At 41.3% G+C, this 15885-nt stretch overlaps 1 protein-coding gene across 3 annotated transcripts in view; it reads left to right on the top strand.

Moving 5' to 3' along the window:
* Positions 1-15885, top strand: part of Fbxw7 (F-box and WD repeat domain containing 7) — a 141256-nt gene that overhangs the window by 64455 nt on the left and 60916 nt on the right. For 2 of the 3 annotated variants that reach the window (XM_041658966.1, XM_041658967.1), the window contains one exon: positions 10257-10829. In XM_041658966.1, the coding sequence (XP_041514900.1) occupies positions 10326-10829 (504 nt within the window). In that variant the 5' untranslated portion in view covers positions 10257-10325. Of the gene's footprint in view, positions 1-10256; positions 10842-15885 lie in introns of those variants that run through there. The other variant, XM_041658969.1, reaches the window with a different exon arrangement.

Here is a 15885-nt window from a genome sequence, read left to right as displayed (position 1 = left end):
TTGAAGATGGATGCTAGTATGTTGTTGTAACAGTGTTCGTAGAACCACACAGCATCACACGTTTTACAGTAGCCTGTCAGTCTCTGTATCTCACTCTGTTCTACTTTGAGATCATACATACCACTGTTAGTTATCAGGGTTCCCAGCTCTTGTGTGCTACCTGAGAAAATTCAGATGGGTTTACAGAAGATCGCAGCAAGCAAAGTTGGGACAGTAAAAGTGACTGTAATGGACAGGAGAGGACTGAGCTCTCTGGCTGTGAGGTTGGTCTTTGAACCGTGTCCACTGGTTGTGCTCCCTTCCTTCTCGCCTTTGATCTGTGGCCTTATAAAACAGGTTGTCTTTATCATCTGGTGTATGCACCCACTGCCAGCTTGCTTGTGACCTGGTGTCCTGGTGATAGATAAGGTCACGTGATCGCCTGTGGGCACAGAGCTGAGATAAACTGCAGCCTTACCCAGACCCTCCCTCTGCTGCTTTCATATGACTGCTGTCCATGCTGTGGCATCTGGGGATGAAAGTGACTTAAGTGACACTGACCAGATGAAGCTGGAAGGGAAGCTCAGCCGCAGTGACAGATCCTAGGCTTCGCAGCTGACTGTCACCTTTGCACAGCAGTGGCTGTGATTCTGAGCAGCCAGCTCACGCCAGTTTGACTTTCCTCTGAAGCAATATAAATTCTGCCAACAGCACAAAAACATTCCTATAGACAGGGCTCCAAGATGCTCAAATTTAAAGGGGCAGTGACGCTTCATTAGACAGGTGAATTGAAAAACATGTCAAATCCCTGTTCTAGTATTCATCTCCTTTGCACTCCAAAAAGAAACAGACGGATGGGGAAGAGTCTGTTTAACATGAAAAGGCAATGGCTTTTTGGAGCTGCAGAAGTATGCTTGTTAGTACATATGCAAATCTCAGAGGATGTCAATTGGGTTAAACAAAAATAAATTCACACTCAGACGCAGCACATATTACTGCAGAACAATTAACTTCAAGAAAATATTTAAAGTACAACTGGAGAGCGAAAGCATTTACCTAAAAAGAGTTAGGTATTTCCCTGCCTTGTGAGGAGAATCCTAATGATGGTAGCTTCAGTGCTGAGAAAAACAGGACACAATGGGGACCTTCTGTGGAGGCAAGGAAGCAGACATGTAAGGATTCCCACTCAATTCTGACAGCTGGGAGACCCCTCGCGTGACTGCTGCCTGCACCAGAGGTGTCAGAAGAGGAGTCTTCCTGGTGGACTACCTGAGCCAGAGGGTGAGAGCTCCTGCGTGGACAGCGGTGCCTTCAGAAAGCACTGCTCTCTGCTGTGCCCGCTTGTCTAGCTTTGCAGCATTGGGTGTTTGTTAGAACGTGTCAGCCTGCACACTGTAAACCACAGGTTTCTTTTGTTGGACAATTGCTCAGTGTAGTACATTGTCACATCCAAGAATGTCAGCTTTTGCCACTTGTGTTAAGAGGACAGCTGCTTATTTTGAAAAATAGTTTAAAACTTCAACTTTGTTAGTTTTATGTTAACTTGGAAGTCTGGAGAGAGGTAGAGAGAGGGAGGTTGGATCCTATCCCCCCTCCCCGACCTATGCCTACATAGCAACAAGATCCCACAACCTAAAACTCAAAGGCAGTTTTGGGTTTTGATCCAAGAATTTATTCCCAGAACTCCAAAACCAATGAGGTCTGTGCAGGATTTGTGGCTTAGCAGAAAAACACAAAGGGAATGGGGGACAACAGCAGAATCCCCAAATTACTTGCTTACTTGCAGTGTTCCTTTTGCCTTCAAAATTGCCTACTGGTAGATCTTTGTCCACAGTAATAGGGGGTTTGTAAAATTTGAGAAGCTGTTTTTACCAATAGACCAGTAGTATCTGGAGCTAGATGAACTCAAATCTATGTGTACTGAGACCACACTGGAAGGTTCCCTGATTTTTGAGCTCTATACTTTCATAGGAGAAATCTCTTAGAACTTTCTGGTCAATAAACAATGAACAGAATGATGAAGTTTAAAGTTACATATGAGAAATACTTTACCAAAGTCAGGTGGTTGTGTCCAGAAAGTAAGTTAGAAAATATCATGGTTAGACTTCAGTTTTATATGAGCTCTCAAGGGAGGAGATTTTAACTGGAGCAAAGGAAGGACTTTGTGTGTAAATTGATTGAAGAAATGCAGGGTATTGCTTGGATAGTATTTGTTTGCTCTTATAAGAATTCCTGGCAATTACTGATCACCTGCCGTGTGGATCGTGCTAATAACAGTTTTTGACCTGTACTGAGTTCGTATTTGCAGTGCTCTCCAAAGTATGTCTTTCATATACTATACCCATCTATACTCAAGACTTACCTAAGAGAACTTGGAGATCTGGTGGCCTGGCTTCCCATTTTACGTTGCAGTTGTTAGCTGTTGTCATCTTGGTCCAAGCATTTAAATCTCTAGAGGCAGTTCTAGGATCAGTTCTAAAGCTGGAAACACAGAAGACAAATGAGACCTCCAAAGATCCACTTGAGAAGTATGGTGGCCTTTATGTACCAGTTCCACTTTTGGCTACCTGGTCAGCAGTCTGGTAGTCCTTTGTGCCCTTAGAAATTACTAAGGACAAGGCCACCTAAAACGCGCGTTCACGTGTGTGTGTGTGTGTGTGTGTGTGTGTGTGTGTGTGTTTGTCTTCTGTCTATTCTGTTAAATAGTAAAATGGAAAAATTAGACACACACACAGAGCGAGAGAGCGCAAGCAACACCACTGTGAATTATTGTCAGTGTGCACTGTGAGAGACTGGGAATGAGATTCTCGGTGTTTTCAGATGGGGTCAGATGTAGAAGTCTCTGCCAGCCTTCCTTGTTCCTTTTGCCTTCCTGTATCAAAGACCTGAGGTGGACATCCCTGTGAGATGTGAACTCAGAATAAAAGAACGCTCCAGTGTGTCCTCCACATACATTAGGTCCTTAGGGGCTTTGTTCCAGACACTTGAAATTTCATCTCTCCTCTTCCTCCTTTTTGAGACAGACTCTCACTGTGAAGCTCAGCCTGGCCTACAGTAGTCTTTCTAAAGTGCTGGGACCACAGACATGTGTCAGCATGCTCCGATTCAACTGCTAATATTGTGAGCTCTTAATATAATTTCCAGTTTTGAGTTTTAAGGAAGCTTTTAAAATAAGCTGCCTTATCATGATTTAAGTGTATTACCTGCCAAAATTCTTCAGAAGAAAAGGGTTTCAGATGTTGTGTATTTTGAGATTTTGCTTTATTTCTACAGCTGTTATTGATTGGTCATCCTAACTTATAAAACTTCCAACACGTAGACAGAGTTCACAGTAGCAAGGGAAGTAGCATCTTGACTTCCCAGAGACCAGCAGCCTCTCACACACTGGGATCACTGATCTCAGCTCTGGATTAGATGAATATGCAGCCTAGACACTCTGTAAGTGCTTGCAGCTTAAATGGAAGCAATGGAAGCTGTTGCAGGGGAAGGACCCGCTTGTTTGTTCCAGCCGCCTAGCTAGCTTAGCCCTGAAATAACCACACAGAAACTGTATTAATTAAATTAATGCTTGGCCCATTAGCTGTAGCCTCTTATTGGCTAACTCTTACATCTTAATTCAACCCATCTCCATTAATCTGTGTAGCGCCACGTGGCAGTGGTTTACCAGAGATTCTAACTGGCATCCATCTCAGGCAGAGGATCCATGGCTTCTCTGACTCTGCCCTTCTTCCTCCCAGCATTCAGTTCTGTTTTCTCTGCCTACCTATGTTCTGCCCTATCAACCAGGCCAAGGCAGTTTCTTTATTCATTAACCAATGAAAGCAACACACAAACAGAAGGACCTCCTACACCAATTCCCCTTTTCTGTTACTTTCTTTACCAATTTACCAGTTGGAATATAAAACTGGTTTCATGCCTGCTAACATTTTATTTTCTGTATCCTGAGTATCTTAGTTGGAAGTGTAGGAAATAGATCTATAGCATTTTCTGTACCATTGCTCCTTAATTGGTAATGTAGGAAGTGGATAGTATTTTCTTTTTTGTTTCTTTTCTTATTTTGAATTAGTGCTTAGATCTTGTCTAGGCAAGAGGAATAATTTGAAGTGAAGGAAATGGACCTAGAAATTTGGAGATCTGTTTAACAGTCTTTTGAGCAGATGTGAAATCAGTGACCACTCACTGTCCTCTTCGCTGCTCGAGTGGCTGAGGTTAGTAGTGAAATCTGTTTGCAGCCTCCACTGTAGTGAGGAATTCGAGCTGTGACCAGCCCTCCACACTGTTGCCTAGTCTCAGGGTAACTGTACAACCAGTGTTGTTGTCCGAAACTGAGGGCATCTCCAGGTTAGTGAGCACTTACAACTTTTGCCTTGTTAGGTCGGTGCAATACTGCTTTGTAACCTGAAAAATGTGAAAAATGTCTTGTGGAAAAATAGATTATTACTGTCAGGATCTATTTTAATGATCCATCATTAAGACACCGTTGCTTTATTCTACACAGATGGAGATCTTTGTAAGAGAATCATAGTATTTCTTGCCAGTTAGAAAATAAGAGCTCATATCTCTTTTAGAAAAACAATTTAAATTTATTATACACTGGAATTATAGCTAATGTTCTAAGTGGCTTTGGGTGGAAGGATTTTTATGGTAATGGTGGTTTGACCACTACAGTGTTGACAGATAAGAGGGACCAGATCAGAAGGAAATGTGGATAACCTGATTTCTACCCATCGTTGTATTGTCTTTCCAAAGCTTTCATATTCATAATGCTGAAGTCCAGCTAATGAGAAAAACTATTTTCTTCCTAACTTTCAGTTATTATTTATTTTAGGTGCAGGGCTCTATGCCTTTGGCCAGTATTCTGTCCCCAGTGCTGGCTCGTGACACTTACAGCTCTCTCCTTCAAATACATGCTGTGTGGGGCAGTTTAACAGTGTCGTCCTCAGTATGTCCGCGAACCCTCTTGCCAGAATTTTAAGGAGGGATAAGTGATTGTTTCAGAGGCTGAATAGGTACTGTTTGGCATATTCGTCTAAGCAGGTAATCTTTTTGCCTTAGAGAGCAAGGAGAGAAATCCAGACAGGAGTTTTTAAAGGTGAGAAGTGGATGAAGTAAGGGCAGCATGGATTAGGTAGAGTTGTAGCTGCATACATACATACATACATACAGCATGGATATGGTAGAGTTGTAGCTACATACATACATACAGCATGGACATGGTAGAGTTGAAGCTGCATGCATGCATACATACATACAGCATGGATATGGTAGAGTTGTAGCTGCATGCATGCATACATACAAACATATTTACATACATACACACAGCATTGGATTTGGTAGAGTTGTAGCTACATACTTAACAAATGAAGATTCTCAAGAGGGGCAGGCAACAGTCACAGAGAACACAATTCTTAGTTTTAAAAAGATTATAGAAAAAGATTTTCCCGTTGTTTTACAACAAATAGTTACCACAATAAATAAGTTAGGAACCCCATTAAGGAAGAAGATTCATCTCTGTTTCTCTGCAAATACTGTGTTTTCCATACTGCAGTGGTATGTTTGTTTTGAAGTTCAAAATGTTCCTGCAAAATGATTGTGAGGCAAGAGAGGAGAGAACATCTGAAAGGATTTGCATCCATAATGGTTCCTTCCCAGTCCCCTTGTGATGGTGCTGAGCAGGGCGTTTTCTAAAGATCCCGTCCAGTTGACACTGGCTCTTTAGATGAAGGCTTCAGATGCTTCACCGAGGGCGGTTGCTTGTGTGACCCTCATATTCTCTGTCAACAGCTGCCTGCTAGGGACACTGACAGCGAACTGTGGGCTGACTCTTCCATTCTAGGAGCTGTGCATTTATGGAAGTCTGTCACTTTGTCTATTGAACTGGAAAAATCTTGGGGTTTTATCCTGCTTTCCCGATGAGATTTTATCTGATGTTATTGTAGGGAAATCTGTACTCATGAGGGTGTGGAATCCAAGACCAACACCTTCCTCAGCATTTAGCAGTAGACTCACAGTAGAAGAAAAGAACATAGAGAAGTTTGTATTGTGTTCCGTTTCATGCACGAGTATACGCACACGCGCGCGCGCGCGCACACACACACACACACACACACACACACACACACACTTAAATTGAGGTGCTTTAACATCGAAAGCACAGGTGAATCCTGAACAACATATACACTTATATACCTAGTACATCAGTCAAAATATAGACTCCATCACTCCAGAAAATTCTTTTTTTAAGTATATATTTTATGTGTATGTGTTTATCTGTATGTGGAATTGTGCTCATGAGTACAGCATCTGAAGAGCCAGAAGAGGGTGTTGGATCCCCTGGAGGTGTAGTTATAAGCAGTTGTTGACTGCCCTCTGTGGGTGCTGGGAAATGAACTCTGGCCCTCTGGAAGAGCAGCAAGTGCTTTTAACCTCACCGTGCCATCTCTCCAGCCCCCAGAAAAGTGTTTTAAGCCCCATTTCAGCCTGTCTCTACCACACTTAGAAAACTTCTGTACTGTTTTGGGTCATTGTAAATAGTTTGAAACAAAATGTGTCAATGAAATCTTGCAATATTTCTTTTGTGTATGTGTATGCATGCTTGTGTAGTGTATGTGCTCATGTGTGTGCAGATGCACATTCCTGTGTATGCACAAAGGCCAACGGAGGCCTGCGAGTCCTGTCCTCCTGTCCTACCGTTTTCCACCATGTCCCCCTGAGACAAGCTCTTCACCCAGTTTGGAGCTGGGCTTGCGGTAAGCAGACCCAGGCAGTTTCCTTTCTTCCGTCCCCCTCGTTGGTTAGGCTGGCCGGCCTGCAAGCCCCAGGAATTCCTCTGTCCTGGCCTCCCCAGTGTGGGATTGCAAGTATGCACCACCACATTCAAGTTTTCACAGGGCTCTAAGGAAACGGAGGTCCGATACTTCCATCATAAGCAGTATACCAACTGCACTGTCTTCCCAGCTCCCGGCTTCTTCATACTGATATTTGCTTTCATTTGTGGGGCAAAGTTAAACATATAAACGTTTGTAATTTGCCATCAAGGTATTGACAGTTAAGGTTCTTGCAATGACTTAGTGAGTGGAAAAGAGTGATTGAGACATGTGGTAGACATGACTGCGGATGCTGCTAAATTAAGTTCAGGTGCATGACCTGTCTGCCTCGTTAAACAGGAAGAGATCTGAGGTTGATTGTGAAGTTAGCAGATACTGTGAGCACATATTGAGGCATTATACCCTCGTGCTGGGACAACATCAGTGAAAAAGTACAGCTTATCTCTGATAAAGGCTCAGAGCCAGTGGGGGAAGGCCGTGTATATGAATGTGTGGATGGACACACAGGTCCGACTTAAACAGCAAGGGTCATTCTAGTGCTTCTGTGTATTTAGTGCTATGGGGAAAGGCAAGACTGAGGGAGGGGTCACTTGGTGTAGGGACTTGTGGCTGGTTTTAGTGGGCTAGTGAGAGAGTATGGATATGTATATGGGGGTGTTCATGCCATGTAGAGGCCAGAACTTGATGCTTGGTGTCTTCCTGTATTGCTTTCCAACTTATTTCTATCAGGGCCTCTCAGTTGCCTGGAGTTTATGTTTTCCTCTAGACTGGCAGGCTAGCCAACACCTGGGATCTGCCTGTTGTTCCCCTGCTCACCATTGGAGTTAGAGGCTTGCTCTTACATGTTGGAGTTTACTTGAGTGCTGGAGATTTGATCTCAGATCCTCATGTTTGTAGAGCACTGAGCCGTATCAGACAGCCTTTTGTGGACCCAGTTGAAACAAGCTTCACCTGCTTGTTTCAGCGCCACACCGTAAACAAGTGTCCTTTTCCTGGTCTGTGCTAACATTTTCCTCAGTTTTGTTTCTTTTGTTGATCGCTTTGTTTAAAATGACCCTCTAATGTTTGAGAAAGCTGTGACACTACCTTATGGAGAAAATAATGCATCTTAGTAGGAGTTATACTAGTTGGGCATGAGTTCAATGCTGAGTTCATAATCTGCATTAAATAAGGTGCCTTTAATCAGAAGCTGAGTTCTGAGTCGGCCAGTAGATGATAGGGTTGGGATCCAGAGGCTGATGGGAACCATTTGCCCCAGGAGCAGTGGCTCAGGATTTACTAATTCAGTGACTAAAGCAACTTCATCAGACATGGTGACCACAAAGAAAATTAACTATTTAATTAACAGTGGTGACCGAGAGAGGCTTTTAGGGATTGTGAACTTTTTATTATCTTCACTCCATTTGAAACTGCTGTTTCAGGAATGTTTAATATTTCCTTGTAGCCCTGTAATGTGAAATCTTACTTTACTGTGGGCTCTATAATCAAAAACTGCTAAATGACATGCTTGGCACATGCAGAGACATGTCTTAGGTTTCGTTGTTGTATAATTTATTCTTGGTAGTACTTGAGATTAGGTGAAGAAATAATTGTAAGTACTTCCATCTGGGACACTAATGTGGGTCTGAAATGGATTAGTGATCTGTGAGCATGGCATTGGTTCTGGATTAGTGATCTGTGAGCACTGCATTGGTTCTGGATTAGTGATCTGTGAGCACTGCATTGGTTCTGGATTAGTGATCTGTGAGCGCTGCATTGATTCTGGATTAGTAATCAGTGAGCACTGCATTGGTTCTGGATTAGTGATCTGTGAGCGCTGCATTGATTCTGGATTAGTAATCTGTGAGCACTGCATTGGTTCTGGATTAGTGATCTGTGAGCACTGCATTGGTTCTGGATTAGTGATCTGTGAGCACTGCATTGCAAGTTCTCACCTGGACTGAGCCTCAGTTGTCTGTTTAGTTACAGACATTTACAGATTGACAGTTGTGAGGTTTCATCAGCATTGTTTACATCATCATGTCCAGTTGTCAAGGGAATAGTGCAATATTTGATAATTGTACAGTGTAGAAATATATTATACAGACTTCATTTTTCTGAACAGCTAAATCTCATTAGATATGGGTGAAAACATAAGATTTTTATTTGAATATATTAATATATATTTCTGCTGGTGTGAAATAGAACATTTTAAAATTTTAAACTTTTGAAATTTTCAACATAAATACAATAAAATACTATTTTTTTCATGTTTGTATTTTATATGAGTGTTCTGACACATACAAAGCTTTCTCTAAGATGTTCAGAATTAGTTTGTAAAATAATAATGCATTTTTGACAGCTTAATTTCTGTATGAAAATTTCAAAGTTCAGGTTCTAGGGTTTTTTAAATGTGCGTAATGTGAAATTATTTTAGTAAACTTGAACTTTATCAAATATCAGTAAAGAATGTGCTCTATAATGAACTCACTGAAATGTAACAAGAAATATTAGAACCTATGCTAAGAAACAAAAGAAAACATAATGCGTAAAATTTGAGAAATCAGTTTAAAGCTTCAATAATGCCATCGTTCAAGATGCAAGTGTTTTGAAGTACCACCGTGTAGTCTTATGCAATCTAGAAATTACACTGCAGTCCTGTGCTTTCCATGTAAGGGTTTCCTTAGCGTGATACACAGAACCAGTCTTCACCATGCTTCTTAAATGGATCATGTCTTGGATACAAATTCTTTTATCTTAAACATCTGGATTTTATTTTCATTCTCTCTCCCTCCCCTCTCCCTTAACCCCTGTCTGCATCAGTGAACATCTTTTGTATAATTTTCTTCCTTTCCTGTTTTAGGATTACTTCCTTAGGATAGATTGCCAGCAGTGGAGTTACTGGGTCAGAGGGTATGAACTTAAGACCTTTTTGCTTTTGTGTTCTTAATGACAATTTTTGAATTTGTTGTTCAGTTGGTTTATATTCGTTGTGGGAGATGAAAATCACAGAGATTGTGCTTCTTACCTGAAAGCAGAATTTTGTGATTGGAGAAGCTTGGGGAGTTGCCAAGATAATAAAGCTTTCTTGAAGAGGGTTTACTTCAAGATTTCATGAACCCAGCTGGGCACCTGATGGGTGTTTTCTTTTTGTTTATATGGCTACGTTTACTATTTAGTAAATAGTTTATCAAGGCTATGATTTCTGAATTAATGATTTAAGATTTAAAATTGTTTTATTGGCTAAATTATGTCATACTGATCAAGACAACTAAACTGTCAAGCTTTTAGAGGTATATCTAAAAAGGTTGTTAAAGGTATGCATTTTTAGAAGCTTTATAACTTACTTAATTTAAAGAGCATGTGAATGTTTTCCACAGTCTTTGTTACTTAGACGATAGGCATAGAACTCAAAAGTAGATGACAATATAGATTGTACAAATCTTGTTTATCCCCTATTTCCTCCTACAGAATGTGAAAACCTTTGCATCTTCTGATAGTCTAGCCAAGGTCCAAGAAGTAGCAAGCTGGCTTTTGGAAATGAATCAGGAACTGCTCTCTGTGGGCAGCAAAAGACGACGAACTGGAGGCTCTCTGAGAGGGAATGCTTCCTCAAGCCAGGTAGATGAGGAGCAGATGAATCGCGTGGTGGAGGAGCAGCAGCAGCAACTGAGCTATCAAGAGGAGGAGCACACTGCACGGAATGGTGAACTTGTGGGGGCAGACCCCAGGCCTGGAGACCAGAGTGATTCCCAGCCAGGACACGTGGAAGAAAACAATAACCGCTTTATCTCAGTAGATGAGGACTCTTCGGGAAACCAAGAAGAGCAAGAGGAAGATGAAGAGCATGCTGGGGAACAGGACGAGGAGGAGGAGGAAGAAGAGGAGGAGGAGATGGACCAGGAGAGTGATGATTTTGATCAGTCCGATGATAGTAGCAGAGAAGATGAACATACGCACAATAGCAATGTCACAAACTGTAGTAGTATCGTGGACCTGCCCATTCACCAGCTCTCTTCCCCATTCTATACAAAGACGACAAAAGTGAGTATCTGATATCCCTTCACCTGACCCACTACATCGCCGTTGTAAGATTGCCTGCTATCTTCATGTGTAACAACTTGATTAAGTTTTCGTGTGTTAAAGGCGTTCACAGTGCTGTAAATGGAAGCACTGGTAGGAGGGTAGCCTGGCTGTGAAATAGGGGGAAACTGATCTTGCTTACTACAAAAGATTGCCAGCTTCAGATCTGCTGCTGAAGTAAAGTGGTTTGTGTAGTGTGCAGGGTTGTCGTGAAACATGATGTGTATAAATCAAGTAATGGAGTCTTTTTATTTACAAATAATTAATGTATGCACAGGCTGTGTTCCCACCAGAGTTACTCTGATGTGTGAGTTACTAGGAATCACTGAAAATAGTTCTGTTTCATTATTCAAAAATGAGCTGGGACTCATGAATGGCCATGTAGGACAGCCTTAAGGGTTAAACTGTTGTGGGGTTGTCTTTGAGTAATAGCTCACCTGTTTTACAAACACCATCTATCGTAGACATCCTTTTACTCATTTGCTGTTTCTTAAACTTAACAATGGATTTGTGGTTCTTGTTCATAAATAGTTACAAATTTAATAGCATGTATTTTAATATAGTTTGACTTGGAATGAAGTATCTGATACATTTGGCATAAATTTGATTTGCTGAATCAATTTTGTTTTAATTTGTTACTATCTCTAATTTTCATAGCCTACTCATAGGTTATTTTATTGAGCTGTCAGAAATGGCATTAAGTAGTGGTTTTCTTTTATTCAACTGTCTCTATGCCTAGATGAAGGATTTGGGTCTCAACTGACTAGATTTTGGCCACTCTCGTCATTTCTTTTCTTTTTTTTTTCTTGCTACTTCTTTTTTTTTTAATTTTTTTTTCAAATTTATTTATTTATTTATTACTCGTCATTTCTGAAACAGCTTCAGAAAACCTCCTCACTCTGGAGAGGAAGACCATGAGTCAAGATAGCAAGGCATTGTTTTGGGCTTTAAAGACATTTTAAAAGTTACCTTGCTGTATTGAGAAGACATCACATGTCTATTAATAAGGGAAATAGGAGAAATTTATAATAACCCAGTACTTTATTTTGCTTTATTTTAAATCCCTGGTCTTTATTAAAAAAAAAAAAAAAGGAAAAAGAAAAAGAGAAACCTCAGTATCCTGGACTTCAGTTTCATTCAACCCTAAACATTTGACCTTTGAGCCGAGTGGGGGCACGAAATGAAGAACCCTCCTTTAGAAGTTGGGCGACATATCCATCAACAACCTCAACACTTGAGGCAGGAGGCCCGCCTGAGCGCTCTAGTGAGAGAGCGTGTGTCTGGGGTAGGCCGTTCAGCAAGATTCAAGGAAACATCACCCCCTTTGAAGTGTTAATAGAGAATTAAGTTTCCTCAGTTCTTCATCAGTATGCTTTTGAAGTATCGTTGTGGCAGTCTCTAAACAACCAGAAGACAGCTAGATTTAGGTGCCATTCCTGTATCTTTTCTACATTAATAAAAAAAATGTTAGATTCTCTGTTGCACTGGTTTATTCTCAGAACATAATGGAAACTATTAAGATAATTTCCTACCATTCGTCATTGAAGGTTTCCTTTTTTTAAGTGTAGAGGTAGACAGCATTTTTTGCAGTGAAGTGGGTACCTTAAACGGTGAATGTAAACAGTGGCCAAAGGGCCCACTGGACCAGCCAGTGTGTTGAGCTAGACTTCTGTACTGTTTCTTAAAGTTTCTGAAACTGACAGTCTCTTGAGGTGTTTTCTGCCCTGGTGATGAATAGACCCATTTGGATGAACTGAATTGTAGGTACAGTCTCTGTTCTTTACCCGAATGCTGTGTCTTCTCTTGGAGCCAAAGGTACCACTCCATTCCCTTTAAGTTTTGTTCTTATGGGAAAGTACAGTTGAGTGACAAAAAGAAATAAAGAAAAGAGGAAAGGGTACGACTGCTCCTGGGTGCAGTGGAAGAGAAAGTGCATTGTATGTAAGTAAAAGGGAGCACATAGGTAGAGAGGCAGGGCAGGGGCATTCGGGGGAGTCGAGAGTGGACATGACCAGACTGAGCCGGGCCATGGGTGGAGAAGTGAGGAGAGGGAAACCAGGCACAGCAGCCAGGAGGCCAAAAAGCACAAAAGGGCAGGAGACTAAAATGTGTGGGTTATATAGGGAAGGGCTCTGTGGGATGGGCAGCCTGGACCCTGAACTCAGGGTAGGGGGTGAGAGTGTGCCAGCCACGCCCTGTGACAGGTAGGGCTTGAGGGATGCTGGGTGAACATGGGGACCAGGTCCAGCTTTGATGTGTTAAATAGATACCTCAGTCAGTTGTCCTGAGTTTGAAATTTAACAGCAATAAACAGTAGGGATTAGAAATTCCAGACTGCCGGATACCGAAAGTCAAGGCTATTGGTGATCAAGATTTGCTCTTTATTAAATCCCTGTGAGAGATGAGAAAATAAATGGTTCACCCTACACAATGCTTATTTTTAGGTTCTCTTTTTTTTTCATGTTTAGATCTTTTCTATTTTTCTTCTTTTGAGAGCAGATTTTTTTCATGCAATATATTCTGACGGTGCTTCCCCTTCCCAACTCTCCATGAGCTCTCTCATCTCCTTTCCCATCTGAATACACACCCTCTCTGGCTCTCCATAGAAAACAAACAGGAATCTAAAGAAAACATGATCAAACAAAAACAAATGAACCAGAATAGGACAAAACAGACAAACAGAAGAAGAAAAAGAACCCAAGTATACAGACGCAGAAACACACATGTTCATATACATAGGGATCCCATAAAAACACAGAATTTTATATGTATGTATCTATGTATGAAATCTGTAAGATGAAAAGAAAAAAGTATGCCTTGACAAAGCCTTGTGAGACAACCTCCAAAGATAACATTGAGTTTGTGAAATCACTGCTGGGCAGGGGACCCTCCCTTAGGAGTACTTTGTTTCCCAGTGAGACTGTGTTGGAGAAAACTTAGTTTTCTTTTGCATGTGGCTATCCATGGCAGATAGCTTCTGGGTTAGGGGTGGGGGCTTGTTCCTCTCAGCACTGGGACCCCATCTGGCACAAACCTGAAAATAACAAAAGATTTTACTCTTTATCTGTCCTGTTTCCGTGTGGTATGCTGCCCCCTGTGGTAGAAAGTAACAAACCGCACAACAGTGTTTTCCAAGGAGAGGGGTTTCGGATTAGGAAGCAACCTAAGCTGCTCTTTGAACCACCTGAGAATTCAGAAAACTGCTTTTCTTGTGGTTTTAACAAGACATTATTGAAGATATGAGGTTGCAAGGCTGAAGTTGAAAGACGAAGAAAGGATCATGAAAAAGAAACGAGTCTGGTTACTCTCGAGTTTGTCGAATGGGTTTGCTGTTTGTCTTAGGGTGAGCAGTCTTCTCCAAGTTCCAGAGTCAGCTTGCTTTGCCAGTTCTTAGAGTCTTACCTCTTCAAGTTTTAACCATATTAACAGCGTATTATATCAAGAGATTTTTAGTTCATATTGAGTCTTTGACATGAAATGTTTTATACATATTATTAACTCTTGTTACCGTTTTATTTTTATCAGCTCACTTTCAGCTAACATGAAAAGCAAATGGGACTACAAGCGTCGAGTCTTTATCCTCCAGATCTTTTCACGGAAACAATCATATTTGGGAAGTCATTTCTGATGCTTCCATCTGGAACTTCGTTCCGTTCCTTATCAAATTTTTTTACGTCTTGATTTTTCAATTCTGTTACCTGTTTTTATCCATTGCCTCCGATAAGAACTATGTATACCCATGAATACATTTGCAAAGTAGTCTGTTGAATAGATTGTGTTTTTAGGCTCTAAACAGTAGAGGATAAGCAGGATCTAGTCACACAGCCCTGCAGTTCTTGGGATTAGGGAGAAGGGCTTTAAACCCTGAGTTTGAAGGTGGCCAGAACCAGGATCAAGGTCACAGTTGTGTGGTGGCTCTATAGAGTTGAACAGCCAGAAGCCTTTATAGAACAATGTGACCAACAGCCAAAACTTAAAGGAAAGCTAAGTTAAGTAACCCCCTGGGAATGACATGCTCTTAGAAATCGGAGGCCTAGCTCTGTTCAAGTTAAAGTTCTATTAGGTCCAGGCATTTCCAGAAAGCAGCTGTCTTATATAACATGTGCTAGGATATATGGGCCCTCGAGAGACTAATCAGCATTTTATTAAAATACAATTGACAGGGTACAGACCATTGTCCCACAGCAAATAGCATTTGCGAAATTTCTTTAGTGTATTTTCAAGGCCTGAAAGTTTATTATTTTATGGTTGAATAATATTCCTCTGTCTGGATGGGTTGCTGTTTATTTATCCACCCACCTAATAGAGACCATCTTGGTTTTCCAGATTTTGGCAACCATGAGAAAAGCTACAGATGACGAGACCTGTAGCAGTATATTTTCGTTTGCAGACACTGCCAGGGTGTCTTCTGTTGACTGCTGTTTGGCATTCTCACGGCAGTGAGTGAGGTTGCTCCTCCTGGTGCTTGGCGTCGTCAGCATCCTGGACTGGGTCTGCTCTGAGATGCGCTGCGTCTCTTCCCCGTGCTGTAAGATAGTGAACATATTCTCAGGTGCACACTCACCATAAACACATCTTCTGGGTGAGCTGTCTATTCAGGTCTTTGCTCATTTTTAAATTAGATTGTCTTCTTAACAATGCCTTTTTTTTAAATAGTTTTATGCGTTTTCAGTAAGTTATCTATTGGATGTGTTTTTACAAAAATTGTTGATGGCTTGTCTTTCTCTATTGATAGTGACTGCTTAATTTTAATGATGTCCTTTCATCGTTATTTCTTTCATAGATGATGTTGAGGTTATCTGCCTAGGTTTTCTCCTGTCACTTTTTGGGGGTTTGGTGGTTGTTCGTTTTACATGTATGTTTGCAGGCTACTTTAGGATAATTTTTGAAGAGGGTGTGGGGCCATGGATGGTGATGTTGATGCTGGTGCTGATCATGGTCTGTGTGGTAAATCTCTGGGTCTTGTTGGCCCGTCTATGGAGACTGACTTATCTCCACTGTATCTCCTCTGCCCTTC

The sequence above is a fragment of the Microtus oregoni genome, unplaced genomic scaffold (assembly GCF_018167655.1).
Source record: "Microtus oregoni isolate MIOR12 unplaced genomic scaffold, Mior012 000010F_ref0000083, whole genome shotgun sequence".
Taxonomy (NCBI): domain Eukaryota; kingdom Metazoa; phylum Chordata; class Mammalia; order Rodentia; family Cricetidae; genus Microtus; species Microtus oregoni.
Note: the sequence above shows the minus strand (reverse complement) of the source record. Positions and strands in the feature narration are given on the sequence as shown.